General features: G+C 42.1%; 1 protein-coding gene and 1 long non-coding RNA gene across 7 annotated transcripts in view; one reads left to right on the top strand and one right to left on the bottom strand.

Annotated features, from left to right (window-relative positions):
- Nucleotides 1–19,968, bottom strand: part of LOC110087734 (uncharacterized) — a 98,062-nt gene extending 78,094 nt beyond the window's left edge. For all 6 annotated transcript variants that reach the window (XR_013540568.1, XR_012085623.2, XR_012085626.2 and 3 more), the window contains exon 1: nucleotides 687–19,968. This is a non-coding gene — a long non-coding RNA (uncharacterized LOC110087734). The remainder of the gene's footprint in view (nucleotides 1–686) is intronic.
- Nucleotides 19,969–20,463: 495 nt separating this feature from the next.
- UST (uronyl 2-sulfotransferase) overlaps nucleotides 20,464–27,936 on the top strand; it is a 142,778-nt gene continuing 135,305 nt past the window's right edge. The window contains exon 1 of the mRNA XM_072995538.2: nucleotides 20,464–21,210. Coding sequence (XP_072851639.2) covers nucleotides 20,904–21,210 — 307 coding nt within the window. The 5' untranslated portion in view covers nucleotides 20,464–20,903. The remainder of the gene's footprint in view (nucleotides 21,211–27,936) is intronic.

Raw genomic sequence — 27,936 nt, 5'->3', positions numbered from 1 at the left:
GTTCCATACTGATGCTTCCATTTAAGGTGGAAATTTAAAGTCAGCCTTTCCTTTCAAATGTGTATAATTCAGTAGGCATTTATTAGAAATCTTTCGTCTGAGTCATCATAAGGGGAAGTTTACAAAAGGCACTTGGAAACATGTTGAAAGTACAGTATCATCACAGGCCATACATCATCATTAGATACTGTAAATCAAAAGTATACACACAGCAGAGAAAACTAAACATAAATTAGAGAAGTTACTCTTTTGGACTACAGCTCCCAGGATGCAACAGACTGCTCCTCTGACGAGTTTTAAGAGAAGGGCAGATTAATATAAGGAGAGGTGCTCCTTCAAGTATTTGGCATCAAAATTATTTAGGGCATTAAAAGGTAAGCAACAGCACCTTTAATGGGCTTCACACACAAATACCCAGCTAATATAGTTCTTTAACTAGTACTGTAATATAATTCCATCTAACTGTACCTATTAGAATACTGGCAAGTTGGTAAAATAATCTGAGCCACCACAGGATGAAAAGACCACCAAAGAAGGAAACAGTTCTGGTTTTTCTAATCTTCTTTTTAAGTGCATACTTTTCTCTGTCCCCTCACAGCTGGGGTGGGGGGGAACACTTCCAATTCCTAGCCATTCTGTTGCCTGAGCACATCACAAAAAAACAAGAAACCAAAACAGAGGATTACCTTTATAGAAGCACAAGGATCGCTGAATCCAAACCAAACTCTCCAAGATATATTTTTTTTTTAATTAAAAAACTGCTTTTTGCAGCACTCTTCACATAAACTCGACCGCCATCAGCCTACACAGGCATTTTCAAGCCTATACCACCTGGCAGGTGGATGCAATTAAAGGTAGACTTGGTGATAAACACTAGCTAAATTGCTCATTAAACTAGCAGCTGTGGTCCACCATGAAGTACCAGACTATGCTAGGCACAGAGATTTCTTGACCATAGCATGTCTTGAACACAAAGAGATTAGGAAACAGTGTGAGGTTAAAGAACAGCAGTTGAGAAGGAGAAAGTGCTTCAGTACCCTAAATATTATTTGCAGCATATTTAGCAAAGCTATGTTGTCAAGCAGTCTCTCTCTCTGTGTGTTTTTTGTTGTTCTTCAGACATTTTAACTTAGACTTAAGCACCAAATGTACCTGCAAATGTCCCATCCCACATTTTTTACCTAAAATAGCTTCATGCATAGTGTGAATATGATGCCAACAGAAGCTTTTATTCCGTCTTAAAACGCCACAAATGTTGGTGGGGAAGGTTCAAAAGCAATATAAGAGCTGCACATCCAAAAAGGAATTTTTCCATGTTCTGCTCAAAGGTAGAATAAGAAACTCTTTCTCATAGTATCTTATAAGGATATCATAAACCTTCAATGTGCCTGTGGGACCCAGACAGTGACAAGAAATGTTGAAGATCCTTCAGTGTGGATGGAATCTAGTAATCATACTAATACACAGTTAATATTACACAGTTTAACGGGTGAAATGAAACAGGGACTTTCAGAATCTGGCAGACAATAACTGAATTCAAACTGAGAGTGTAAAAAGTCATGTCCTTAAACAAGCTTCTACAGCTGCCAGTTTCCACAGTATGTTTGAATAAATCCAGGAATTTATTAGGCCCTTCTTTTCCATGGATTTCCCAACACAGTCAGCTTGTATGCATACAATTCCAGAATTTACCTTGGGTTCCATTCTAGATCTTCTAGATCTGTCACTCCAGCTCTGATTTGGCCAATGATTTCACCATTCACCTCTTCAATCCCTTGTGTCAACTTTATGCATAAGTAGCTGGGCATAAGCAGTTGATGCCCTTTGGGCTTGGTGGGGAAGAAGATACAGAAGCCACAGGCAAATAATCAAGCAAACTTGTACAAATAGACGTACACAGAGGCACACACTTAATGAAAAATTTACCGCCCCCCCAGCCATTTATTTACTCTATAACATGGTTAAGAAGCAAAAATAAAAATAAAAATAAAAAGGGCACATTTCTCTCAAAGAAGTGATCTTAGTTGTTTTGGCTTCTCTCTGTGACTAGTTTCAAACCTGAGCAGTTGACTTGCTCAGTTAGTCATTCTTTCAGTTTCCCTACTGAGACTTTCCAACACTCACACAAACAAGGCTGAGCATTCAGAAGAAGCAAACACCAGCAAAGTGCTGACTTCTCCACTTGTGCTAAACACTCAGGAAAGAGCACACACACACCCTGAAGGTAGTCATAGTTTGGGATTGATTAGTACCCCATTTGGTCTAAGGAACTGGCATAAACCCCATTGAGCCAACTGGGACTTAACTTCAGATATGTTGCATCTACCATCTGTTAGTGACATCTATTCCATTTACAGGAGTAACGTCCCCTGTTGAAATACATGCTTTCATTTGAGGTGCTTCACTGTGCTTGGATCATGCTCATCCCTCCATGCCCACCCCCCTGCCACTGCCATTTACCAACTCCATGCCACTATTAAAAGTGAGAATAGTAGGAAAGAAAGCTTTGAAGTGAGTCTAGGAGGCCCACGTGAACTAACAACTTGGAACTATAGAAAAATCATATCAAATTGCAGAAGCCATTATGGTGGCCAAAGATTTGAAAGGAATGGAAAACAGACTGATGTTCCATTTGTCAATCACATTTCTTCAGCTAGAAATATTCTTGAGACTCTCTGCAATAAACTTTGCATATGATGACAAGGGATAAAACAATATGAGCCATATTTCAAGGCAAATGGCAGTTTCATCTGTATAATAAAGATTTTTTCCCTTTGAAAAGAAAAAGTGAAGAAAAAATGAATATAAAAGGGTCTTTTTATGACAACCAAAATGATTGGAAGAAGGTAATAGATGCAGCTTCCTCCTAATTTCCTCCTTTCACAGAAAAACCAATGACCCAGAAATGTGTAATTAATTAGTCAATTATGCCCAGATGTCAGGCTGTGCAAATGATGTAATCATGGATTTTACAAATCATTTTTATCCAAAATGGTATTATGTCTTACAGATTAAAATGTCAGCATACTGTACAGCTTCTTCTTCATGGAGTGTGGATATTTGGGGGCTTGAAAAACCTCTAGCTATGCAGTGGAAAAAATTCAGGGACCTACAGAGCAGAATTATCTTCATTTCTCCGAACAGTAGACCACTCCTTATTATTTTTGTTGTTGTTGTTTAGTCGTTAAGTGGTGTCCAACTCTTCGTGACCCCATGGACCAGAGTACACCAGGCCCTCTTGTCTTCCACTGCGCCCCAGAGTTGGGTAAAATTCATGTTGGTAGCTTCAGTGACACTGCCCATCCATCTCTTCCTCTGTTGTCCCCTTCTCCTCTTGCCTTCACACTTTCCCAACATCAAGGTCTTTTCCAGGGAGTCTTCTCTTCTCATGAGATGGCCAAAGTATTGGAGCCTCAGGATCTGTCCTTCCACTGAGCACTCAGGGTTGATTTCTTTCAGAATTGATAAGTCAAGAGTCTCCTCCAACACCACAGTTCAAAAGCATCAATTCTTTGGCGGTCAGCCTTCTTTATGGTCCAGCTCTCACTTCCATACATCACTATTGGAAAAACCATAGCTTTGACTATGCAGACCTTTTTTTGGCAAGGTGATGTCTCTGCTTTTTAGGATGCTGTCTAGGTTTGCCATCGCTTTCCTCCCAAGAAGCAGGAGTCATTTAATTTTGTGGCTGCTGTCACCACCTGCAGTGATCAGGAAGCGCAAGAACGTAAAATCTGTCACTGCCTCCATATCGTCCCCTTCTATTTCCCAGGAGGTGATGGGACCAGTGGCCATGATCTTAGCTTTTTTGATGTTGAGCTTCAGACCATTTTTGGTGCTCTCCTCTTTCACCCTCATTAAGAGGTTCTTTAATTCCTCCTCAATTTCTGCCATCAGAGTGGTATCATCTGCCTATCGGAGGTTGTTGATATTTCTTCCGGCAATCTTAATTCCGGTTTAGGATTCCTCCAGTCCTGCCTTTCGCATAATGTATTCTGCATATAAGTTAAATAAGCAGAGAGACATTATACAGCCTTGTCGTACTCCTTTCCCAATTTTGAACCAATCCGTTGTTCCATATCCAGTTCTAACTGTTGCTTCCTGTCCCACATACAGATTTCTGAAGAGATAGATAAGGTGGTCAGGCACTCATATTTCTTAATAATAATAATAATAATAATTTATTGTCATTGTAAGTATATACACAGTATACCCATACAACGAAATTCACAATTCTTTAAGAACTTCCCATAGTTTTCTGTGGTCCAAACAGTCAAAGGCTTTTGCGTAGTCAATGAAGCAGAAGTAGATGTTTTTCTGGAATTCTCTGTCTTTCTCCATAATTCAGCGCATGTTAGCAATTTGGTCTCTAGTTCCTTATTGTTACTTTTCCTTAACTGGTGCTTACAGTCTCAATAATTCACTTAGAGACACTGGTAAGAAAATAAAGGTTCCATTACTCACAGTTCTGAATATCAAAACAGATCAAAAACAGCATATTGTAGAAAAAAATAATGATGACTGCTTGTATGAACAGAGTTGAGCTGATTCATATTTTGGTTACTGATTATATAGCTGACAGAACACTGATTCTAATTGACTACACAATTCTAACTCAGCCATTCTCAACTTTTTCAGGACACAGGTGCAATCACTATGAAAGAAATGTAGACCAAATAAGCATTGTATCAAGCCACATAACAAAACCTTATAGGGTGGTGTGTGAAGAACTGTTTCCAGTTTGTGGCCTCCTTCAAATATGCCAGTGGGCCCCAGGGGGTCATATGGCCCCTGTTGAGAATGGCTGATGTAACTGACCCCGACTGCAAAAAACGGGAAAAGAATTCATGTGTAGAGAGGTGTGCCTCTCTTCAAAATCTGAGGTAAAAAGGGAACAATTGGTTGCTGCTGGATCGATTGGCTTCCAGCCCAAATCCTTCCCAGCCCAAACCTGTTAAACCCATCATATGAAGGTTGCTAATTTCCAACACTTTACTTCAATTTCCAGAGCTAAAAGCAGCCTCTGTAATGGTTGAATGTAATAATTAAATGGCTATGAAATCCCACAACACAATAAACAAAAAGTTTAATGCTTTTTATATAGGTCTTGGTAAATTTCTGACAAACTAGGTGTAAAATACACTACAGTGTTTTAGGAAATCTGAAATACATTAGGAAACAGAAAGCACTATTCTCAAAACAAGCCTGTGCAAACCTACTCAGAGATACTGTATGTCTCATTCATTTCAATGGCATTTTCCTCCCAGTGGCCACTCTAGCTATCTCTTCCTCCTCTAGCATGATTTTTTCATTGGGTTAGTGTGTGGCAGGCACTTCTGGCCTTGGAAGCAGCCAGCAGTGAGGGCAGGCACTGGGCTTTGGCCAAAGGCCAGCCGGTGGTTTCATAGAAAGCCTGCAGAGTCATGGATATTAGGCAGACTGGTCCAGGGCGTCCACCCAGTCTTCTTCACTGGGCTTTCTTCCTGAACCCTCAGCCAGTCCCATCCCTTTGGGCTTATACCCTCAGGTCCCCATCACTGGTCCTCTCCCAGGTCCTTCTTCTCTTCCCTCAGCCTATCAACCACTCTTGACACTCTGCCCCAGCAGTGGGCATCTCCCTCCCTCTTCAGAGCTCCTACTATGATGGTAAAGGATCTTCTCTGGTTGGAAATATAGGCTGATTTGGCTTCTCCTGCTTGGCTGGAATTGCTGGAACCTAGTGGAAGGGCCTGAAATTCTCCCACTATGGCAGCTGGACTAGCTGTTATCCCTTTTTTGACTTTACCATAGAAACATATATATGCCGTCTCACTACCAGTTAGCACCTAGGATTATCATATAAAATGGGGAATAGGGATCCCATAGTTTTAATGGTCATTGTGAAAATAAGATTTCAGCAGATTTAGATTATATGAAAAGCTATCATCTCTTCTTTTCTTCATACCCTATAAAGGTAAAGGGGCCCTGTTTGTTTATATATGAAACTGGGTTTTCGATGAATCTAGCACCTCATCTATGTCATGTATGGCTAATATTTTAATTAGGAATCTGGTACAGTATTATATTTTGACCAAATAGCCTTTCTTCATGCTCACTAACTCGAAATTAACATTTAATATCTATGTTAGTTTTTGTCATGTTGTTGAAGTGGGCCTATGACTCTAGGTCAGAATGAGAAACCCCTGGTTCTCGACATAAAGGGACTACAACTCCCTTTATCCTTTGACCATATGCATGGTGGCAGGGTCTAATGGGAGTTAGAGTCTATCATCATCTATGGCCAGAGGTTCCACAGTCCTGCGTGATTCGTTATTCTCTTGACTTTTGCTGTTCTGTTTGCCTGACTGAGGCACACTGATGAGTGTGTTTTCACACTCATGTGTTATGAAGACTATGCAGCTGACAATCTTTCCTGAAGAAAAAATATTCTAGGTGTGTGAAGAATATCATCTATGGTTTTTAAAGGAGAATCTTCAACCAACTCAGCATGTGATCTGTGCTGCTGAGTGCTGAGACTACAAATTGAGAGTCCACAGAACGGACACAATTGATTTCTTGCCAGATGGTTTACAGTAATTTTCAGTAATTAATTCCTCAAATCAGCTTAGGGCTCATCCAGAGAGGTGAAAAGGATAATATTCTTCTTTTCTTATATCCACTATTGATTAAATTTGCAGAAACCAGTGTTTCCCAAATCTACACCTTAGATTTTTTTAATGCCTGGATGTATTGACATTCCCACTGAATTGTGGGGCAGCAACATTGCCTCATAATACTGACATGTTCCCATCTTTTTTTCCACTCTGTTCTTTGCCTTTTTAGTTCATCCTTCCTCTGTGTTCCTCATGTCTACTGCACCCTCCCTCTCCTCAAAACAACACTTGAGTTGGGAAACCAAGCAATGCAGTTCTTAAAGTCTTTCATTTGTCATTTCCACAATGAATCTAACACTAATTCATCTCAAGCAGCAAGAGCATCCTGGCTTTCAGTGTTAGCATTCATGCAGAGACAAACAAATAATCCAGCACAGAATATCACAAAAGGTAATTTTTAAGGGTGTTTCCATGGGGTGAAAGACAATTGATTTCCACAGTAGATTAGGAGTGCAGTGAGTTTCCACCATCAAGGACTGAGATTGGAAGCTATACATTATACTGCTAATTTCTAAAACAAGAACTAAACTAAACAAAATTTGCCAAGATAATTGTTTTTAAACAGAATTTCCCTAAACTCTTTCAAAGAGCTGGTGTGAAGACAGTTGATTTCCAAAGGAGAGATTAGAAGCGAACCCCCACTATCAGTGACTTGAGACTGGAAAATGAAAAGCAAAAGGACAATAATAAGAAAAACCTAAGGACTGAGAACAGAATGTCTCCTTGCAGCAGGGTAGCGTCTCAGCATACCTAAAGGAGGCAGTAGTAAAACCGTTATTGAAAAAAAGAACCCTACTTGGACTCCGTGGTACTACAGACACTTAACAACCTACCTGTTTAAATACCCCTTGGATTAACGACCCATTACGACCCTCGTAAATCCATGCTTGCGTCTTTGCCACACCCCTTCTCAATGACATGTGATTTATTACTCCTTTATACACTATCATTGCTCTTTGCTTGTCAACCAGTTTGCTTAATGACCTAGTCGTAAGAATGGAACTTGGTCATTAAGTGAGGAGTGCCTGTAGATAATTACCAGCCAGTCTCTAATATTCCATATTTAGACAAGGCACTGGAGTGGGTTGTGGCTTCCCAGCTCTATAGGTTCCTGGATGAGATAGATTATCTAGATCCATTTCAATCTAGCTTCAGGCCTGGTTATGGGGCAGAGACTGCTTTGGTCACATTAGTGGACAACTGGACAGGGGGAGTATGTCCCTGTTGGTTATGCTGGACCTCTCAGTGGCATTAAATCCCATCAGCCGTAGTATCCTTCTGGGTCATCTCTCAGGGAAGGGACTTGGAGGCACTATTTTACAGTGGCTTTGGTCCTTCTTGGAAGGGAGAACCCTGAGGGTGATGCTGTTCAACACCCTGGACTTTGGCCTGCAGTATCCCTCAGGGTTCTCTTCTGTCCCCTATACTATTTAACATCTACATGAAACCACTAAGAGAGGTTGTCCAGAGTTTTGGGGTTCGGTCATATGCAGATGAAACCTAACTCTATCTTTCCTTTCCATCCAAACCCAAGGAAGCTGTCTTGGACCTAGATCAACCTCTGGTGACAGTACAGCAATGGACTGAATTAGTGCAAATAAACAGAAGCATAATCCAGACAAGATAGAGGTGCTCCTGGTCAGTCAAAAACCAGTTCAAGGACTAGGCTTTCAGTCTGTGCTGGATGAAAACACAGGTCTGCAGTTTGAGCGATGCTACTGGATTCATCTCTGAGCCTGGATGCCCAGGTTTTGGCAGTGTCCAGGAGAGCCTTTGCACAGTTAAAATTAGTACTCCAGCTGCACTTGTTTCTTGAGAGATCTGATCTAGCTGCGGTGACATATGTCCTAGTTACTTCTTGGCTGAATTACTGTAACACGGCCTACGTGGGGCTGCCTTTGGAAAGTGTTTGGAAACTTCAGAAGGTCCAAAATACTACAGCTAGGCTGGTTACAGGGAACATATAACTCCCCTGTTACAACAGCTGCACTAGCTGCTGATCCGTTTCCAAGCACAATTGAAAGTGCTGGTTTTAACCTATAAAGCCCTAAATAACTTGAGTCCAAACTATTGAAAAGACTGCATTTCCCTCTATGAGCCTGTCTAGAAATTAAGATAATCAGGGGAGGCCTTTCTCCCGCCAACTTCACAGGCATGCTTGGTGGGGACACGAAAGAGGGCCTTCTCAGTCGTTGCTCCCAGATTCTGGAACTCCCTCCCATGGGAAGCTAGGCTAACCCCATCTTTGCTGCCCATCCGCAAGCAGGCAAAGACTTTCTCTTCAGGCAAGCGTTTTCTTAGTGGCTGGTATCCTGAGGGTTTTTTTAAAATGGATTCTTATGCTCTGATGGCAGTGGCCATTTTTATATACTTGTTTAATCCTTTTTTAGTGTTTGTATATTCACTGTTTTTATCTTTTAAAATGTTTATCTTTTAATTTTTGTTAGCTGCCTTGAATCATTTTAAGGAGAAAGGCAAGGTAAAATGTAAATAAATAAATAAATAAATAAATAAATAAATTTTTAAAAAGCTGACACTGATAGCACTGGAACAGGGCAAGAAACAACAAAGGGTAGACATTTCCTGTAACACACTTCACTGGTGACATTATGAATTGTGTTCCAAAGACATGCCCATCAAAAATACAGAAGACACCAATAGCATACCAACACAAAGTAGTATTAAAAAACATGAGGGAAAGATACAGTAAAGAGAAGAAAAAGAAGAAACACATGCTGTGCTGAATTAAAACGCCAAAAAGGGATGTCAATACAGTATTGATATAAACAAGAATATCATGTGGATAATGTAGAGAACAGTAATACAGTACATTCCTATAGGACCCGATCTGTGCAACAAGAGAAAAACCAGTGTGAAAGAGCTCTAATTAGCTCTTTTTAAAAAAGACCTGGTTGCTCTGTTTTTTATTATATTTAATAATGTGAATATATGTCTTAATGAAATTGTTATGTTCTGATTATAAGTATACTGTATTTTCTTATCTTTTACTGTATATTTTTATTTTTATATATTGGGGAAATACTACAAAATGTCATTTGAAAAAGGATGTCAGTTTCCAGTTGTAAGTATAAGAGAGTTTGTTTCCCTCATAAATGGAGTATAAACAGTGGAAGCTTTAGAACTAGAATTTTGGGTACATATAGCAATGTTGTTGCTGTTAACAACAGTGTACAATCATCACAGAGAGGAAGCTAAATCATTTCCCCAAGAAACAAGCATATAAGAAAAAAAAATAAAAAGTAGGATGTTAGACAGGATTGTGGCAAGCCCATTTATTTGTACTAGGCATACAATTTTATCCCACAAGGGCCTACTGAGTGAAGAAGGTCACCTTCCTGCACTCTGACCCTCTCAGTTTTCTTGTCCAAACTCAGAACCAGAATTTGCCTCAGAGAAAAGTGTGAAGAGGATTGAAGCTGCAAAGAACAGGGCATTAGGTATGCTGCGAGTTCATTTCAATTCTTGTCCCCATAGGAAACTGCAGCCTCAAAGTTCTTGCCACATACTTTTGCAGTCTGCCCTTGAATCATTCAGAGGTCACTCGATTTCTAGGAAATTGCATAATACCAGCTGGCAAGGATAACTGTTGTATTATTCCTAAAATCCATTTTGCTGCAATGAAATACAGTATATGTGAACCAGAGCCTTTGATTTTATAGTGAATTCAGTAACCTGTAGGCAGGGTTTGGTTACAATTCAGAAGCAGTGAGTGCAGTCCCACCTGCAATCCTGGTCCAGAGTCCCAACTAGGCCCTCAAACACACAGATGCACTTTTTAAAACTACTACTGTACTCATTTTTAACTTATGTGCTCCAACAAGTAAGCAAGCAACTCCAGTCTCTGAGATAAGTTGTGCTTACACAAAAAAAAAAAAGAGCTAAACTTTGTGCATGCTCCTTTGTACTCTCTGTTTACTTAATTCTCTAGCATAAAAGGGAGGTCCTCATGGCTTCTTCAACTGTTTGTTTGTTTGCTTTATAGGCCATCTTTCTCCCAATAAGGGGAACCAAGGTGGCTCACAATATTAAAATAATTGAATTAAAAACATATTAAGTTTAAAAAATAAACTATACACTAATTAAAATACAATTGCATGATTAAAAGCAGGTAAAGATTAAAAACTATCTTAACTTAAAAATGACATTTGGGGACTTACCGGTAATTGTGATTGTTAAAAGCCTGACTGAAAATACTGTATGGGTCTTCAGCAGTTGGTGGAAGGACGAAAGGGAGGGGGACCAGCCTGATTCCATAACCTGGGAGCTGCCACAGAGAAGGGCCTCTCTTGTTTCCCCATTAACCGTGCCTGTGCTGGCAATGAGACTGAGAGAAGGATCTCCTCAGATGATCTTTAATGCTGAGATGGCTCATATGGGAAGATACTGCCTGGGTTCTGCATGTAAATATGACTTGTCTTAAGGAATTCATTGCTGGGGAGAAGGACAATCAGATCAAATCAGAAATTGGTGTGGGAGGGCTGGCTACATATTATTTTCCTTTTTCTCATCCATGATGAGTGGTAACGCTGAGCAGAGAGCACTTGTTTTCCTCTCAATTTTTGAGCAGCTGAAGTGCAATACTGTATTGTGGTAGGGGGTTTGAAAGGCTCCAGTTTCCAACTCAGTTTCACTTCTCACTTCTGTTATTCTTTACTTCTACAGTTTCTAAAACACTCACAACAGAGAAGAATAAGAAAGAGGGAACATGTGACTCTGTGTATGTGTGACTGATTAAAGGTGTATGAGAAAGACAGAAAGAGAATGAGATCCAGCTAGGTACCAATCAACTGTTCAGGCCAGATATCAGAGGACTATTTTTTTAAAAAAAATATTGTTTTTGCTGCTGGTGAGAGGCTGCATAAATTCCCTTTGTAGTTTTGTTTATTTTGCTTTCTCCTTAAAAGATAGATAGATAGATAGATAGATAGATAGATAGATAGATAGATAGATAGATAGATAGATAGATAGATAGATAGATAGATAGATAGATAGATAGATAGATAGATAGATAGATAGATAGATGGGTTTCTTGGTACCTTGTGAACTAAGACAAAACCCAGTACTTCAATTTAGAAGCCGACTACACAGGCTTTTAGCCCACTATTTTGGTCCACTACACAGGAACAGACTTAAAGACAGTGATTAAACAACATATTTGTTGAACCAGGCCACCCTCCCCCACAGAGCAGTCCTATCCATACCCTTCTGAACCCCTGTGAGGCACTTATATTTTTTTGGTAGCATAGCTCTGGTTTGGATTAGTTCCAGTGTGTGTAATCACTGAAACTGACACAAAGCAAGCCTTCTGGTTTAAATTTGCAAATATTGTGAAGTATTCCTCTGGCAGAGGAAGTGATTTTTTAAAACTATACATGAACTATATGACTGATGTGCTGCATTTGTTATAAAATTTCAAAAATATTTATTGTTTATTATACTAGTATGATGCATTTATTGTTTTATCTTTTCTTTGCATCGTCTTAAAGGGCTGGTCAAGGAACTGCTCAAATCCATGGTACTGGCTTTGGCTGGAGACAGTTTCTAAACCAGTCCCTTAAGAGAAACCAAAATAATTTTTCATATATAACTGATGCAGTATATCAGCAATAATCCATATACAGTCAACAAAAATTTTCACTTCCTTTGCCTCTCTGCCAAAGAGCAGAGGAAGTGAATATGCTAATATCCTGAAGTGGCTCACTTTTGAAGCCACTTAATGATACTTCTGATACCACTTAATGATATTTCCAGGTGAGCAGGTGATTAGATTATTCTAATCACATTCACCCATTTAAAAGTGGCCCAAGCTAGCTCAGTCCCTGGCACTAATGTAGCCAGCCATTTGTAATGAATCAGTTAAGTGTACTTAGGCAAATGAACTCATCTACACTGAGTGTCTGGCTTCACTTCTAGCTGAAATTCCAGCCGGAGTGGGAGTGGGTGAGCTTTCTTATGCCAGTCAGGAGCCATCCATGAGATTTAGTCACCCTGGCCTACCCCCCACCATGCCAACAGGAAATGCTATTTTGGAATCCCCAGATAAATCCTATATACACTATAACTGTATATTTTGAGGCACAAAGAATATACAAATTATTTTAAGCAATCAAGACAAGACAAATGTATACAACACATCAAACTTAGAACGCAGTACAATAGAATTTCTGAGCTGTTCCCAATATATCCTGGGATAAATCCCAAGAAAAACAGCTGAAGTGAACAAATTCTTCTGCTTGCTAATGCTTTTGAAATTCCCCTCCAGATTTCCATAAAATTCAAAGTAAAGACTAAAGTCTATGTTTTACTTCCTTGGGGTGTTCAGTTTGAATTCTGGCATAGATATATTACTGAAAGACCAAGTGTCTCTTAGCTAAAAGAACAAATAAGAATAACAGAATTGATACATCGAAGAAGGAAAATAACAAAGGATATATACATCCTACCAAAATTTGTTATTCCAATGGGTCATAAATAAAACAAATGTTTCTTAAGGAAAAAATGATAATCCTAACAAGACAAAATTCACTAGATACAACAATTATGTAAATATTTTAACCATCACAAAGTGAATACTTACACACTAACATTTTCTACAATTTCTCCTGCTAATGTTCTGACAAGGAAAAACTATGTCATGAAGTTCAGTGGATGACTGGGAAAAATATTGTGGTGGTAGAATACTTTCCCACCTTTCCACCCTAGACTGAATACAGATTCACACAGTATGATAATATTTGGAAACTCCCATCTGCTTCCTTTGAAAAGAAGTGCCTGGAGCATGGCATAATTTCAACCCGAAAAAGCATGTTACTGGGCACACAGGTTCTTAATTTGATTCTGATTTCTCAGTGTTGACCAAGGTTATACTGTTCAAAAACTATACCAAACTTGATATTTCCGTCTTTTCTGCTACAACACAAAGGATATGTCCAGACACCAATATTTACCAATGTACCAACCGAATGACATAGTGTGTAGATTAAACAGATACATGAAGGGTTTACTTAAAGGATATTTGATCCAACCATTTCTGTTTGGTCAGTTTGAATTTCGAATTCCTTTCTGGGAGTTGTTCACCTGCATAATAATACTTTTGTTTCTGAAATCTTCCTTTTCTTCAAATGTCTGCCAAAAGACAGAGACTGGTTCTGACATGCTCTGGAGTTCCTACTGTACTTCCACAAGATCCTTTTACAGTATTTTAAAGGAAGTGACAACTTCTCAATTGCTTTTGACTTATTTCTGAATATAACTATTCAGCTGAACACAGATTTCAATTCTGCTACCTTGCTGAATCTGTACATGAGCTGGAATGCCTGGCATATAACAATGATGATGATGATGATGATGATGATGATGATGATGATGATGATGATGTGCAGTCAAGTTAATGCTGACATATGGTCAGGTTTTTTCCAGGGAGAGATTACTCAGAAGTGGATTATTATTCCCTTCTTCTAGGGGCATCCTGGGACTGTGCAATTTGCTGAATGTCACACAAATTGTCTCTTATCACAAAAGGGACAATGGGGAATCAAACTCCCAACCTTTGATTCTGTAACCAGATACCGAAACCACTGAGTTATCCAGGCAGCTATATCTTGCTTTCATAGAGATCAAAGAAAACCCTAGAAAAGTGACACATGTGTAAAAGCTAGGTGTAGACAACTTCTGTGTTAGACTTAAGCAGGAGTGGTGGAAATAAACATTTCGAAACAGACAGCAAAACACCTTGCAATCTGCTTGGTCTCCAGGGTTGGAAATGCACACTCCCTATGTATCAGACAGCTAAAAAAACAGAATGGAAGTATAGTGAAAGCTTTCTCAGCCAACCAGTTCAATGATACACAGTGAGGTAGGTTGAGAAGCTGTAATATGCAGTGACCTTGTAAATGTTAAGTGGAAACTGAGCAACAGAATTGATGGCCAACATCATATAATATGATATAGTAATATAATACATAATGGAAGATTTGACAGTGTAGGATTGACAGTGTAGGTTTTCAGATCTCTGCAATGAGACTGAGTTGCTGCCAAGGATGCAAAAATGTAAGACAACAGAAAGCTCTTGATTGTGCTGGGCTTCACCAAGAAAAAAGAAGGAAATAAAGGAAGCGAGAAAGAGACAGAGAAAGAAAGGTAGGCAGGATTTGGGGGAGGAGCTTGCTTAAGTTCTAAAATTTTAAACTTTAAAATCAACATCTGGTAATGCTTAAGGCAAGTGATAATTTTTGTTCCAAATACAAGTACTGGACAGAGACTGAACAAAATTAAAACAGACTAAAAAGGAGAGCTGGAATGTTGGCTAAGAACACAATTAACAGTGTTATAGGTAAATAAAATGCTAGTGTTCTACCACTTCAAAGTGTTTATCAGCTATTCAAATATACTGTAAATATGCTTTATGTTTATCCGAGTTCCATTGCATCCTTGTGTTTTATTTCGTACATGTTCTTGTTTTCTTTAGAGTTCCAGAATAATTCCAAAGCTGCTGCCAGTATTTAATGGGTAATTTCCTACAAATCTTCTTCCAGATGTGTATCAACATCCACTAGAAAAGAGGACTTCATTGTTTGCTTTTGTATTTCAAGGTGTAATATGCTAATTTTTGTATTTTATGCTCTAAGGAAGGTCTTTATTTTTTTTAGGACTGAATATCTGTGAAATTGTTTTGAGTGCAAGAGTGTAATAAGGAAGCTTTCAAAACAGAAATAAAACCCAAACAAGCAGTTATGTTCTGCTCCTACCACAATTCAATTACTCAATTTTATTTAGTATTTTTTAACAAAATCTCCACAATGTGAGAATACTCATGCAATACTTGTTCATATACTTACTTTCGAGTAGACAGTCACAGAATGGTGTTGTCCAGTCCATATCTGTGTTTACCATAACTGGAGGCAATTATCTGCAACCACAGACAAGAATGGCTGTCCACCCCTCCAAAGAAGGTTCCTGTGGCTGGAACCATTAGCAACAACTTGATCTGCAGAAATTGAAAGGGACAATTTTTTTGTGGCAGAGAAACAACTATTGTCTTGAATTTGATGATTTTCCACTACTGGAAGGCATGCCTATGGATGAAGCATGGGGCATCCATATTTGGCAACAGATATGCACAGAGATCCCCATCTGGCAAGGTACTGCAAATCACCGTGCCATTTCCCAAACTGCTCCCAAAGCTCTAGATTCATTATAAGGAAATAAAATTTCCATTTAAACTGATGGGACTTTCTATCACATAATAGAAACAATTCAACACAGAGTTGAACATACTTAGTTTAGTGATATTGGCACATCTCCTGTAATGGGGAGTCTGGTCTTATTATTGGTAGCTCAATAAGCATGTTCAGCTGAATGTGCTCATAGGTTCCTCTTTAGAGCTCTGTGCTCATGGCTGTGAGGGGCTCTAGATGTGCAACTCTAGCAAACAGACTGGGCACACAAGTATCAGGCAGCAGGGAAGAAGTTAGGTTTTCTCAGGATCAGGCTGGCGGGAGAGTAAGTTTTCTCAGGATCAGGGTGATACAGCGAGAGAAGGCCGGGACAAGGAGAATAAAAGGCAGGACTGAGAAGGCACAAGGTTCTTGCCTATCTCCAAAGAAGAGGACATGTGGGATGTTGTAAGGGAGGAGGAGAACAACGTTGAAAGCTGTCTATTATTGCCTGGTTTGTATGTGTCAGGAGTCAGACATTAGAGACTCCAGTCATGGGCTTGGACAAGGCTATGTTAGCCTGGACACTACTGCAGCCCTGGAGAGGCAAGTAACAGGCATGCTGAGGAAGGGGATAAGTAGATATGAACTGCAGAGCTTGACTTTCAATTTTTTTTATTTTTTCCTCATCTCTCCAAGCCTTCCCTAAAAGGAGTGCTTCCTTGCCCCAAGCATTATGAGACAGGGCAGGGGGGAGGAGGCAGAGGGAGCTAATGTTGTACCATGAATAAAAGCTGTTTTGAGCCAAGAAGCTGGGCTGAAGCCCATGGACTTATTGCTAGGGGACCCCAGCACCCCAGGAGACAGGCGGGTATTGGGTGTTTATATGTATTTCTATCACATTTAGAGCGTTTTAGACTTCAGTATCTAAACAGCACTTGCATTGAACAAGCTATGTACTTTCTTAGATACAATTACTATTGGAGATGTTTTTTAGTTAATTTCTTTTAGTTAGAGCATAAAATACAAAAAGCTAGCTACAACACAAGGGAAATGTGAAGGGGAATAAATAAAAGTTCCAACGTTAAGCCCTTTTTTGCACAGTAACCAGCCCCTTGTATGTAAAAATAACTCTACAAGTAATTTAAAAAAATCTTACAGTTGTGGAACTTCAGTTACAATCAGAAGGATTTTTAAAAAGAAGGTTGCGGTCTTCACAATGGGAGAAGAAGCCTCCATGACTACATGGTCAAAACAATCAAGAGTAAAAATTTTACATGTCTGCTTAAGTTGAGAATTAGAGAAGAGTGAGCAAACAAAAAAATGGAAGTAAATAGGAAGAGGGGTCTGGGCTTTCCTCAAGCCTGTGAAAAAGGACTTTGGTAAATATGTTAGTGGTAAAGCATTGTTTTTTACATTGTGAAACCTAGTGCTAGGTTGCATGCAAGATTGTTAACTTTTCTCCAATAATAACTTTCAGAAGTTAAGTGCAGACTTAAAAGCACCTAAGCATTAGGCTGAGCATTGACAAAATCTTCCCCGACCAGCTTACTGGTAGTATGTAAATGTTACTTGCAGGCATCTAGATCATGGGAGGAACAGAGTAGCAGGGCATTGTTAGCATGGTAGCAACCAATAATAGGAAATTGACTCCTGTTTTCCTGACTCTTAAAAAGAAAATCTGATCCATTGGTGATCCATCTAAGTCAAGATCAGAAATAAAACTAATCGTTGGGGACAGAAAAGTAGTGGTAAAGAAGACAGTGATATTAGGCACCCAATACAGGAGTACAGTTCTCTGTTACCAAATAGTCTGGAGCAGAATGCAACATAAGCTGCACAGCCTGATCTAGACCTGAGCAGAAATGAATGACCCACTTCCTGAACAGGTGTTGTGTCATGTTGTTTTGTTTTTGCGTTTTGCTAAAAACTGGAGGGAAGAAGAATGCTGATCATGAAATTCATGTGGGCTCTACCAAGTTTATATCTCTGCGTCAAACATCATAGCCTTTTAAACACACTAGTCCTGCCATAAGGCTACATTTGATTGATTTCTACAGGCAATAAAGAAGGGGACTGGCTGTTTAGTATGTACAGGTACAGAGTCCTTATAGCTGAGGCTATTGGACAATCCCCTGCCTTGTTCATGGAATTTTACAGGGGTCTTGAAGACGACATCATCAGTTTTTAAACCTCTAATATTTTCCCACCATGTCTTCTATTTTCATAACTTCATAGAGTTTGCATTAGAGGTAAAGATGGAATAACGACAGGAAGCTAGAAGCTCTTTATCTGTGTACACTCTTAGTGAGGTGCCTTTTTTTAAAAATTGGAAGTTGTCTTCTGATGAACTGTATTCTCAGGGCAATCTATCTAAATTTTCTTTCTGCACTCACTCTGCTTGCTGCAATAAGCTTCAGTAATTAATCACAAGAGCTTTTTTTTTAAAAAAAATCTTGTTTTCTTCACATGCTTTGGCAATGCTCACTGATGTGAAACATTTCCAGCACATTATTTATTGCATATTTTTGATTACCCTTCCTGAAAAGAAATGTGGCACTACAGGGATATAATTTATCTATGTCACATAACTGTATGGAAAAACAACTTATTTTATAGTTGTGAGGACTTTAACAGATCTTACCAAGGAGAACAGCAAAATTATGCATAAAGCCTATAACCATTTAATAACTTAATATTTATTTTACATTTATAAATATACAGTTGCTGTGCTGTAAACATCCAGATTGGGTGTTTTGGTATGGGCTATTTCATGTGCTGTTCCTATCTGAATAACATTGATTGCTATGTCAATTAAATGCTTCCCCTGATCATATGCAGAGGGTCAAGGGAAGTTTTTTTTACATCTGCTTGATTGGTCCTGATGGAATGATTCACTTTAAACTAAACAATTTTTTTTATTTTCCTCTCTATGTATTGCTGATCAAGAAACTGCTCACAGCCATGTTTTTGATCTGCAGTTCACAGATAGGCAAGCCTCTTCAGGATGCCAGAAACTGACACAGGAAGGAACTGTTAGGCTCTACTTGCTTAGGAACAAACTATGGGTTCAACTACATTTCATAGTACCTGTTTTTATGTTGGGGTTACCATGCTTGGAGGGGACGTGGTGGCGCTGTGGGTTAAACTGCACCACCAACAAACTCTACTGCAAGGTCAGTAGACTAGCAGTCGTAAGATTGAATCCACGTGATGGAGTGAGCTCCCATCACTTGTCCCAACTCCTGTCAACCTAGCAGTTCGAAAGCATGTAAAAATGCGAGTAGATAAATAGGTACCACCACGGTGGGAAGGTAACAGCGTTCCGTGTCTAGTTGCGCTGGCCATGTGACCACGGAAACTGTCTTCGGACAAATACTAGATCTACGGCTTGGAAACGGGGATGAGCGCTGTGCCCTAGAGTCGGACACGACTGGACTAAATGTCAAGGGGAACCTTTACCATGCTTGGAATCAGTTTGAAAACATCCAGCTACACAATGTACAGATAAGTACACTTTTTGTGTTGGAAAGTGGATGTTTTTTAAACACACAAGAGGGTTGTTTATTTTCGATTGATTCTGATCATTTTAAAATTGTCTTGAGATGTGTGACTGGAGAAGATTGTGTCTGTGTGTTTTGTCAGGATTGTGGCTTGCAGACAGCAAGATCCCTGCAGTCTGAACTCTTACTCCCCCGTCCCAATTTGTAATTTTGGTGTAGTGGTATGCCGCTTTGAAAGGCATTTAAAATGTTAAATATTAAAACTAAGTAAAAATAATAAAAGGACACTTTAGGCCAGTGATCATTCTGTACACAAGGACAAAACAGAACATATTAGAAGAATGTGGCTTTTGGACATGACAAGGAGCCAGAAAAATCAGGACTTGGAGTACCTACGTGCCAATTCCCTTATACTGTAAATGCAACGAGTTTAAAGCCTGCCTAGTCTCTAGGCTGGATATAGCACACAGCTTGCAACCGGCCTAAAAGTTATACCAGCACAAAAACTCAAGTGACTTTAAATTGACTTCAAAACCCCTGATCCAGCTCCAGGTTCCTTTCACCGAAGAGCGAGACAAATGCCCTACCCACACGCTCGGGGACAGATGCCCCTTGTTCCTTAGAGATGCCATGGGCAGAAGGCAAGAAACTGCCCAGAGGGAACCAAGGCTTTTTCTACGGCGTGTTCGGAGTCCTTTTTACAAAAGCGCGGTCTAATAGAAATCTTGACCGTATTAACTTCCCGATCGCCGGTCGGTTCCGACACCCAGTTTGCATATCAGGACTTCGCCGGCAAGCCCAAAAAAGGGGGGATTTCCGAGAAAAATACACAACAGCCAGAACTGGAAACAGGAAACTGAAAGTGCTTTTCTTCCAAGCTCAGTGGGCGAAGGAGGTCGACGACGCCTGTTGGCGTTAAGGGGGAGGAGTGAGCGCTAAACAGGCGGGCCGTGGGAAGGATTAATTCCAGACATTAAGTGTTCGAGCCGCGCACAAGCCTCGGCGGGCTCCTCAAGTCAAGGAGGGCGGGGGCAATCCGCCTCTAGGGGTCGCTGGCGCGGCGAGGAAGGGCAGCCTGCTGGGGGAGGCGGAGGGGAGGGCCGAGGAGGAGCGGCAGCGGCGGCGGCGGCGGCGTTGGGGTCGAGAGCGCAAACAAGTTTCTTGCCGCGAGTTGCAGGCTCCGACCCGCCGTGCCTGAGCTGTGTGTGTGCGTGCGCGCGTGTGTAACCTGAGACAGGAGCGCGGCGAGGCGAGCGAGGGAGCAAAAAGCGGCGGAAGAAGAGGAGGGGAGGCGACCCCGCCGAGAAGCCGACGGAGGAGTGGTGGTGGTGGTGGTGGTGGTGGAAATGGTGACCGCCTCTTCTCGCCGCTGCTAGAGACCTCCAGGACTCGGGGAGAAGCCGGTCATGGGCAAACGCGAAGCCGCCTGAGCCCGCGGCGAACTTTTTTTCCCCCTCCTCCTTCCACGCCGGGCAGTCGGAGCGGAGCAGGCGGATGGAGGATGCGCTCTCCCCGGCGGGCTGTCTGAGCAAGAGACGGCGGCGAAGGAAGCGACGCGGGCGACGACGAGGATGAAGAAGCCGAAGCAGCAGCAGCAGCAGCAGCTGCCCCCGCCACCGCCGCCGCCTCACCCGCCGCAGCTGCACTACAGCGCGGGCTGTCCGGAGGCGCGGCCTCCTGTGGCCCCGTCTGGCGTCGGGGGTCCCGGGCAAGGAAGGGGCTGGAGGAGGAGGAGGCCCCTCTCGCTCCTGCCTTTCCTCTCCCTCCGCGACTACGGCTTCTGCATGGCCGCCCTGCTGCTCTTCTGCCTCGGCTCCCTTTTCTACCAGCTCAACGGGGGCCCTCCTCACTTTCTGCTGGACCTGAGGCACTATCTGGGTAAGGCGGGCCGGGGGGGAGGCGGCGGGAGGTGGGGTGCGGTGGGGGGGATGCTCTTGCCGCCGCCGCCGCCGCTCTGTGTGTCAAGAGAGAGAGAAAGAGAGACTGGTGGCATCTTGTGGAATAACTCACGCATTGGCTTGGGAACCGTGAGCCTTCTTCGTCAGCAGAGAAAAGAGAAATCTCTTATCTCTCCACTCCCCCGCCCCCCCAAAAAAATACAAATACAAACACACCGGTCAGAACCACTAAATAAGCTCTTTCGGGAGCTGTTATTGCTGGGGGGGGGGAAGGGGGAACCTTAGGAGTTGAAAGAAGCGTACAGTTAATTTCCCCACTCCGGATAAGTAAGGTGTGAAGAGGGGATCTTGGCTTCCAGAGGTGTCTCCCATCAACGGGTCAGCAGGTCGCACCTCCGAGAAAGTTTAAAGGGAAGGGTGACTCGCACACAGCCGTTCTGAAGTCTGGAGGGAAGCCAAAATGTTTTCTCACTGCTTTGGCCAAATGTTACTGGCCACTCATGCCCTGGCTGTGGCAAGTTGGTCAACAGGAGTCTCTGTGGGTTGGAGGGCCTGGATGCAGAGTCATGAATTGTGAGTTTGAGTCTCCACCCTGCCCCCCCAAAAAACTGAGATCCCAGTTGAAAGCACTTGGGAGTACCGGCGGGTGGCCGATAAGGATACATGCCCTGCCACTGGTGTGGTCATGGAAAGCAGGACCACCCCAGAGCCTCCACCAGAAGGAGGAGCCAATAAACCACCTGGGAAGGTCACCATCAATCAGTGAGATCTCATAGAACATAGTGGTTACAGATGAAAGACCTTTTAAATGTTTGTAAAATGTTGCTATTATAAATATTAATTTATAATACAGATTATAATATAATGTGCCAGTCCACAATGATAGGGAGTGGAGTCCCATACCGTTTTGATTGCATATTCTGTAGCATTTTCTTATACGTGCCATTAATTTGAAATAAGTGCCACTTTTTTGTCTTCTGATACTCCATAAACTAGGTTGGAAGTGGAGTTTGAGATCTTGGCCATTACAGTTGCTGCTCACAGCATAGAATAGTAGTAAGTTAAAAGACAGTTAAGTTTACAATTAAGTGGCCTTGCGAGCCTAGTATTTTGAGGAGGGAATAAAGTAATTATAGACGTTACCTGACGTTCCTTGCCCACCATTTCAAGACTGTATGATCTCCTAAGGTTTAAGTGACTGAAAAATTGTTGGGGGTGGGATCTCTGTTGCTTAATATCTCATTGCATGCACTTAAGCCCTTGGCTTTAAGATCTACTTTTAATAGACGTAAGTAACTCCCCTAAATACTTAGGAAGACTCCATGGCTCTCCAGGAAGTTTGTTTTCCCCAGCCTAAATGTATACATTTCCTTAGCAAGAGCCGATAACTTTTCTGCTCAGTTGCATTCTTGTTAATAGCCATAAAGGGACATTGTCACTTGAGTGTTGGTGGAAACTAGTGTGAGGAAAAGGAGGAAGAGGGTGTTTCTAAAGGCAGCCTTGGCCTGATCACAAACCAAATTGGTGTAGAGTAGTTTGTAGTTAGTCCCTGTAGTGAAATAAACATGAGCAATAGATAGGGACTTGTAAGAGACTGCAGGAACTCTGAGTAATAGTAATGCCATTTAGGCTTGCAGTAATGAATCTTTAAAATAAAAATTATGCAAGAGTACCTAGACGAGAGACACGCATGGTACATTACAGAAGGCCTAAAATCTAGTATGGCAAGGTCAGAACAGCACCATTCTTATATTCATCAGCATCTTAGAACTGCAGGAACAGAGGGCTTCCTGGATCCATTCATCTGGTTTGTTTGCTTTTTTCAACTGAAGCTGATGAACATTTTCTGAAGGATAGATAATTCACATATAGCTACATCTTACTTGGCTTTTACTTTGTGTGAACAAAAATCTTGTACACCTTGTTTGCACAGTTTCGCACTATATAATGCACAGTTTCGCACTATATAATGTTGAGAAGTATTGGGTATACGGTCTTAATACATGTGACCATTGTTGTGTTGTTTTTCTGAGCTGAAAGTATCCTCTTTTAGGAAATGTTTACATGTGAAAGGACCCTTGCTTAGCAGACTTATGTACCTAGCTCTCACATTTCTAATTCCTTTCTCTATTCGTTTATGTTCTTGCTGCATGCTGACTTATGGCGACCCTATAAATGATCATCTCAAAAATGTCCTGTCCTTAACAACCCTGCTCAGCTCTTGCAAACCCAAGCCTTTGGCTTCTTTTAGGGAGTCAATCCATCTTGTATTTGGTCTTCCTGTTTTCCTGATGCTTTTCACCTTTCCCAGCATTATTGTCTTTTCCAGAGCATCTTGCCTTCTCATGATGTGCCGAAAGGAGGACAGCCTCAGTTTCAACATTTTTGCCTCCAGAGATAGTTCAGACTTTATTTGTTGTAGGACCCACTTGTTCATCTTTCTACCCATCCAGAGTATCTACAAAGCTCTTCTCTAACACCATATTTCAAAGAAATAAATTCTTTTCCTGTCATCTTTCTTTTCTGTCCATACATTGCGATCAGAAATAAAAGAGTGTTGCTGAATTTGGTCTCTTTGTTCAGTAACACATCCTTACACTTGATCATCTTTTCTAATTCTTTCATTGCTGCCCTTCCAAGTCTCAGTGTCAGGATCTGGCCCACATCGCCCTGGCAGCCACAGGATTGGGGCCAGCCTGACCCAGGAATGGTTTGGTGTTTTCAGGCTCGGGCCCTGGCCTGTGTAACAGCTGCTGGAACTGCTGGCCATCAAGGCTGTGTTCGAAGAATGTCATCATCTCTTGGCAGGGGCAAAATACCTGGTGCAAGTGCTTACCAACCATGGGAATTGGGAGTACTTCCAGTCAATGGTTCCTGTGCCCCCGACATGCACGCTGGGCTCAGTTTTTCTCCAGGTTCGATTTCTAGCTCACCTATTGGCCAGGTATGAAGAACAGGAGAGCTGTGCTGTCTCCCGCAAGGACAGGTCTGAGGAGGACCCCAGTCCAGTGCCCCAGGAAATTTAGTCTGTAGAACCCTGGACCCGGACTTTTGTCACCAGGTGCTGCAGGCTTTAGCCGTGGATCCCTATATTCAGGACAAGTTAGCAGATGCAAACACAGTTGCAGTTTATGCGCCCCCAGGGTTCAAATGCTGGGATGACGGCCTGTTTGTCCGTAAGCACCTCTACATCCCAGCTGGCCCACTGTGTCCCCAAGTGCTTCAGTAGGCTCATGATGCCCACACTGCAGGACACTGGGGCTTCACCAAGACTACTCCCCTGGCCGCTCGGGCTTACTGGTGGCCAGCATGGCGGGGAGACATCCGCAAGTATGTGAAGTCTGCACCCATGCCAAGTTGCCTGACCAGCAGCCTCAGGCATGCTGCAACCCATGCCCACACGTCCATGGTCAGTGATTTCCCTCAACATTATTGTGGATCTGCCCCCATCTTGAAGCCACACGGTCATTGTAGTCATTGTGGACACACTAAGATGACATGCTTTGTCCCGGTTCTCAAGCTGCCCACAGCGCCCCAGACAGCCCATCTCCAGGATCGCATCTTTCAGTTGTGTGACATTCCTAATGCAATCATCTCCAATCGAGGGGTATACAGTGGGGTCTTGACTTAAGAACGGCTTGAGTTAAGAACATTTTGACTTAAGAACCGCTCTCACAGGAAAATATTGACTTGACTTACATACTTAGATTTGAGTTAAGAACTGAAAAAAATCCACGTGGGAGGCAGGGAAAGTGCAAAATGTGAACTTTCAGTTAACTGTTGGCCAGTGAAAAGGGTGCCTGTCTGCTTCCTCACTCCTCCGAGCGTTTATAGAGTGGATTGGGAGACAGTCTTCAGACTGCCTGGTACTGTACTGCCTGGACTGTATTTTCCCTGCCTTCCCTGAACCTTTCTTGACCTAAGAAAAAAAGAAACAAAATATCCCCCTCTAGTGGTCGAAGTCGGAATAGCAGCTTCCCATTAGTTTCTATGTACGGAAAAGAGCAGATACGGATCAAATGGTTTTCAATGCATTCCTATGGGAAATGCAGATTTGACTTGAGAACATTTTGACTTGAGAACCGCCTTCCAATACGGATTAAGTTCTCAAGTCAAGACCCCACTGTAGTTCACGGCACGCTTTTGGGCAGCTTCCCTGAAGCTCCTGGGCATCGAACATCAGTTGTTCTTGGCCTGTTACTTGGAGACTGATGGCCAGACAGAACACGTCAACCATGTTCTCGAACAATATGTTTGGTGCTTCTTGAATTTTCATCAGGAGAACTGGGCAGATTTGCTCCTGCTAACCAAGTTTGCGTATAACAATGCTGTACATTCCTCCATGCGGTGTAGCCCTTTCTATCTGAACTATGGCTATCACCCATGGGATCGTCCCTGCATACCCACTGATTCTCTGGTCCCATCGGCCACTGATTGTATTCAGACCCTTCAGGAGGTCCGAGCTGAGCTTTGCTGCCACTTAGACCACTTCAAGGCGTCATACAAGATGCAGGCTGAGCACCGAGCGCTGTCCTGGGCCCCAACTTTGCGTAGGGGATAAAGTCTGGCTGTCCATGGCCCACTGCTAGTTGGTCACCCTTCAGCTAAGCTGGGACTCCCAGTTTCACGGGCCCTTCCACATCTCACAGCAAGTCAACCTGGTTGCCTATAGGTTGGGCCTCCCTCCACAATTTCTGGATGCACCTTGTGTTTCATGTGCCCCAACTGAAACTGGCCGTGGAGGACCCCTTCCTGGGACATCATTCGCTACCGCCGCCAGTCCACATGCAGGGTCATGAGGAATTTGTGGTGTCCAGAATCTTAGACTCCATGGTTGAGTACACTGTCTGGTGGACTGGTAAGGTTACGGTCCAGAGGATTGCTCCTGGGAACCTGCAGAGAATGTCCACACTCCTGCCAGCCTCTGGGCTTTTCACTGCCACTACCCCGATAAGCCCTGACCATGAAAGGGGGACTCCCCTTGTTGTTCTGGGGTGGGGGTACTGTCAGGATCTAGCCCACACTACCCTGGCAGCTGCAGGAGTTGGGCCAGCCTGACCCAGGAATGGCCTGGTGTTTGCAGGCTCAGGCCCTGGCCTGTGTAGCAGCTGTTGGGCCAGTCATGAGGCTCACCTGGAAACCTGGAGGGAAGGCTTATTTGAGGAGTGGTTCTCCCTCCCAGAACTTGCCTCAGGAACAAAGGTTTTTGGCTGTGCCTTGCTGCTTCTGAACTCCAGAGTCCCTGCATTCTAGTCATCCTTCTCCTGTTCCAGTCTTGGCCTTTGCTCTTGCCTCCTGCATCTCTGTGTCTGGACGGTAGTGTTCCTGTTCCTGCCTTGGTCCTTGCTTGCTTCTCCTGGTCTCTTGCATCTCGGTGCCTTGTTTTGGCTCCTGGTCGTGTGACCTGCCAGCCTCTGCTTGGTTGTGGCCATCTGCACAGTGTCTGTCTTTGGACTCAATACCCTGCATGGCAGACTGGGTCCTAGTGCCCTTGTCCATGGTGAGAGGCTGCCTGTGATATCTTGGACTTCAACAGTCTGCTTCTAGTTTTTTGGCTGCAGTTTCCCTTTGGATTGATGTCTGAAGTATAAAAAATGTTAACAATTTCTATCTCTTATCTCTTCGTTGTCAGTGTTAAAAGCTGTGTAGTTTTTCTGTAGTCATGATTTTTGTCTTAATGTTCAGCTACAGTTCTGCTCTTAACACTTTCACTAAAAGTTGTTCCAAATCATCGCAGCTTTCTACCAGTAAGATGGTGTTATCTGCATGTCTTTGATTATTGATGTTTCTTCCACCAGTTTTCACTCTGTATGAGAATCAAATGGCTTTCTGCGTTATGTGGTCTACATATGTATTGAAGAGATGAGGGGATAAATTGCACCCTCATTTGACACCTTTGTTGATAGGAAAACATTCTGTCTCTCCATATTCTGTCCTAGCAGTAGCTTCTTGTTCAGGATACAGGTTACACATCAAAACAAGGCACTCGTTTATAAAAATTTGTTTATTCTGAACTGTTAATCTTGAACCTCTCACCCAGTACAATAATTGATTTAGTATAGATTCATATCCATCTATACAAATAAGAAATCTCCTTTACTCTAAATTGTGTTCTGCTGGAATTCCAGTAGCCAGCATGGGTAACATGCTCAGTAGTTTTTGCATCTGAGTACTGTATCTTTATAATAAAGCAGGAGCTTCAGCTGTCATTTAAGTTAGTCAAACTCACACTGTCTTGTATTTAACTTCTTCAAGGAGATAGCCAGCCATATTAATTGCAGGAAATCCAGCAAAGAACCTGTGGCAGTTTGTGCATGTTATGTGTCATCAAGTTGGAATTGACTTGCAGCAACCCTGAGAGAGCTTTCAGGGTAAGTGAGATATTTAAGAAATGGTTCCATCTATCCTGTGAATTATTATGGCTGAGTGTAGAATTGAGCCCACATTCTCAAGGCCCTGGCCCATCACTCTGTCCACTATCCCACGATGGATGTTTGGCATCTTAATGACTGACAAGTTTTATTTGTCATAAGCTTTCATGGACTGTAGTTCCATTCTTTGAAATTGTAATTTTTTTTTCATTGTCATAGATTTTTATAATATATGACATAAAACTGTGGAACAGCCACATAGTGATTAGGCAAAAGCAAACAATCATGTGAGTCAGAAACTCCGTCTCCCAAGCCTCTTATCCACTCCAAGAACT

This window comes from Pogona vitticeps, chromosome 1 (assembly GCF_051106095.1).
Source record: "Pogona vitticeps strain Pit_001003342236 chromosome 1, PviZW2.1, whole genome shotgun sequence".
In the NCBI taxonomy this organism is placed as follows: domain Eukaryota; kingdom Metazoa; phylum Chordata; class Lepidosauria; order Squamata; family Agamidae; genus Pogona; species Pogona vitticeps.
The sequence above is the reverse complement of the archived record's forward strand: the minus strand, read 5'-3'. Positions and strand labels throughout refer to the sequence as shown.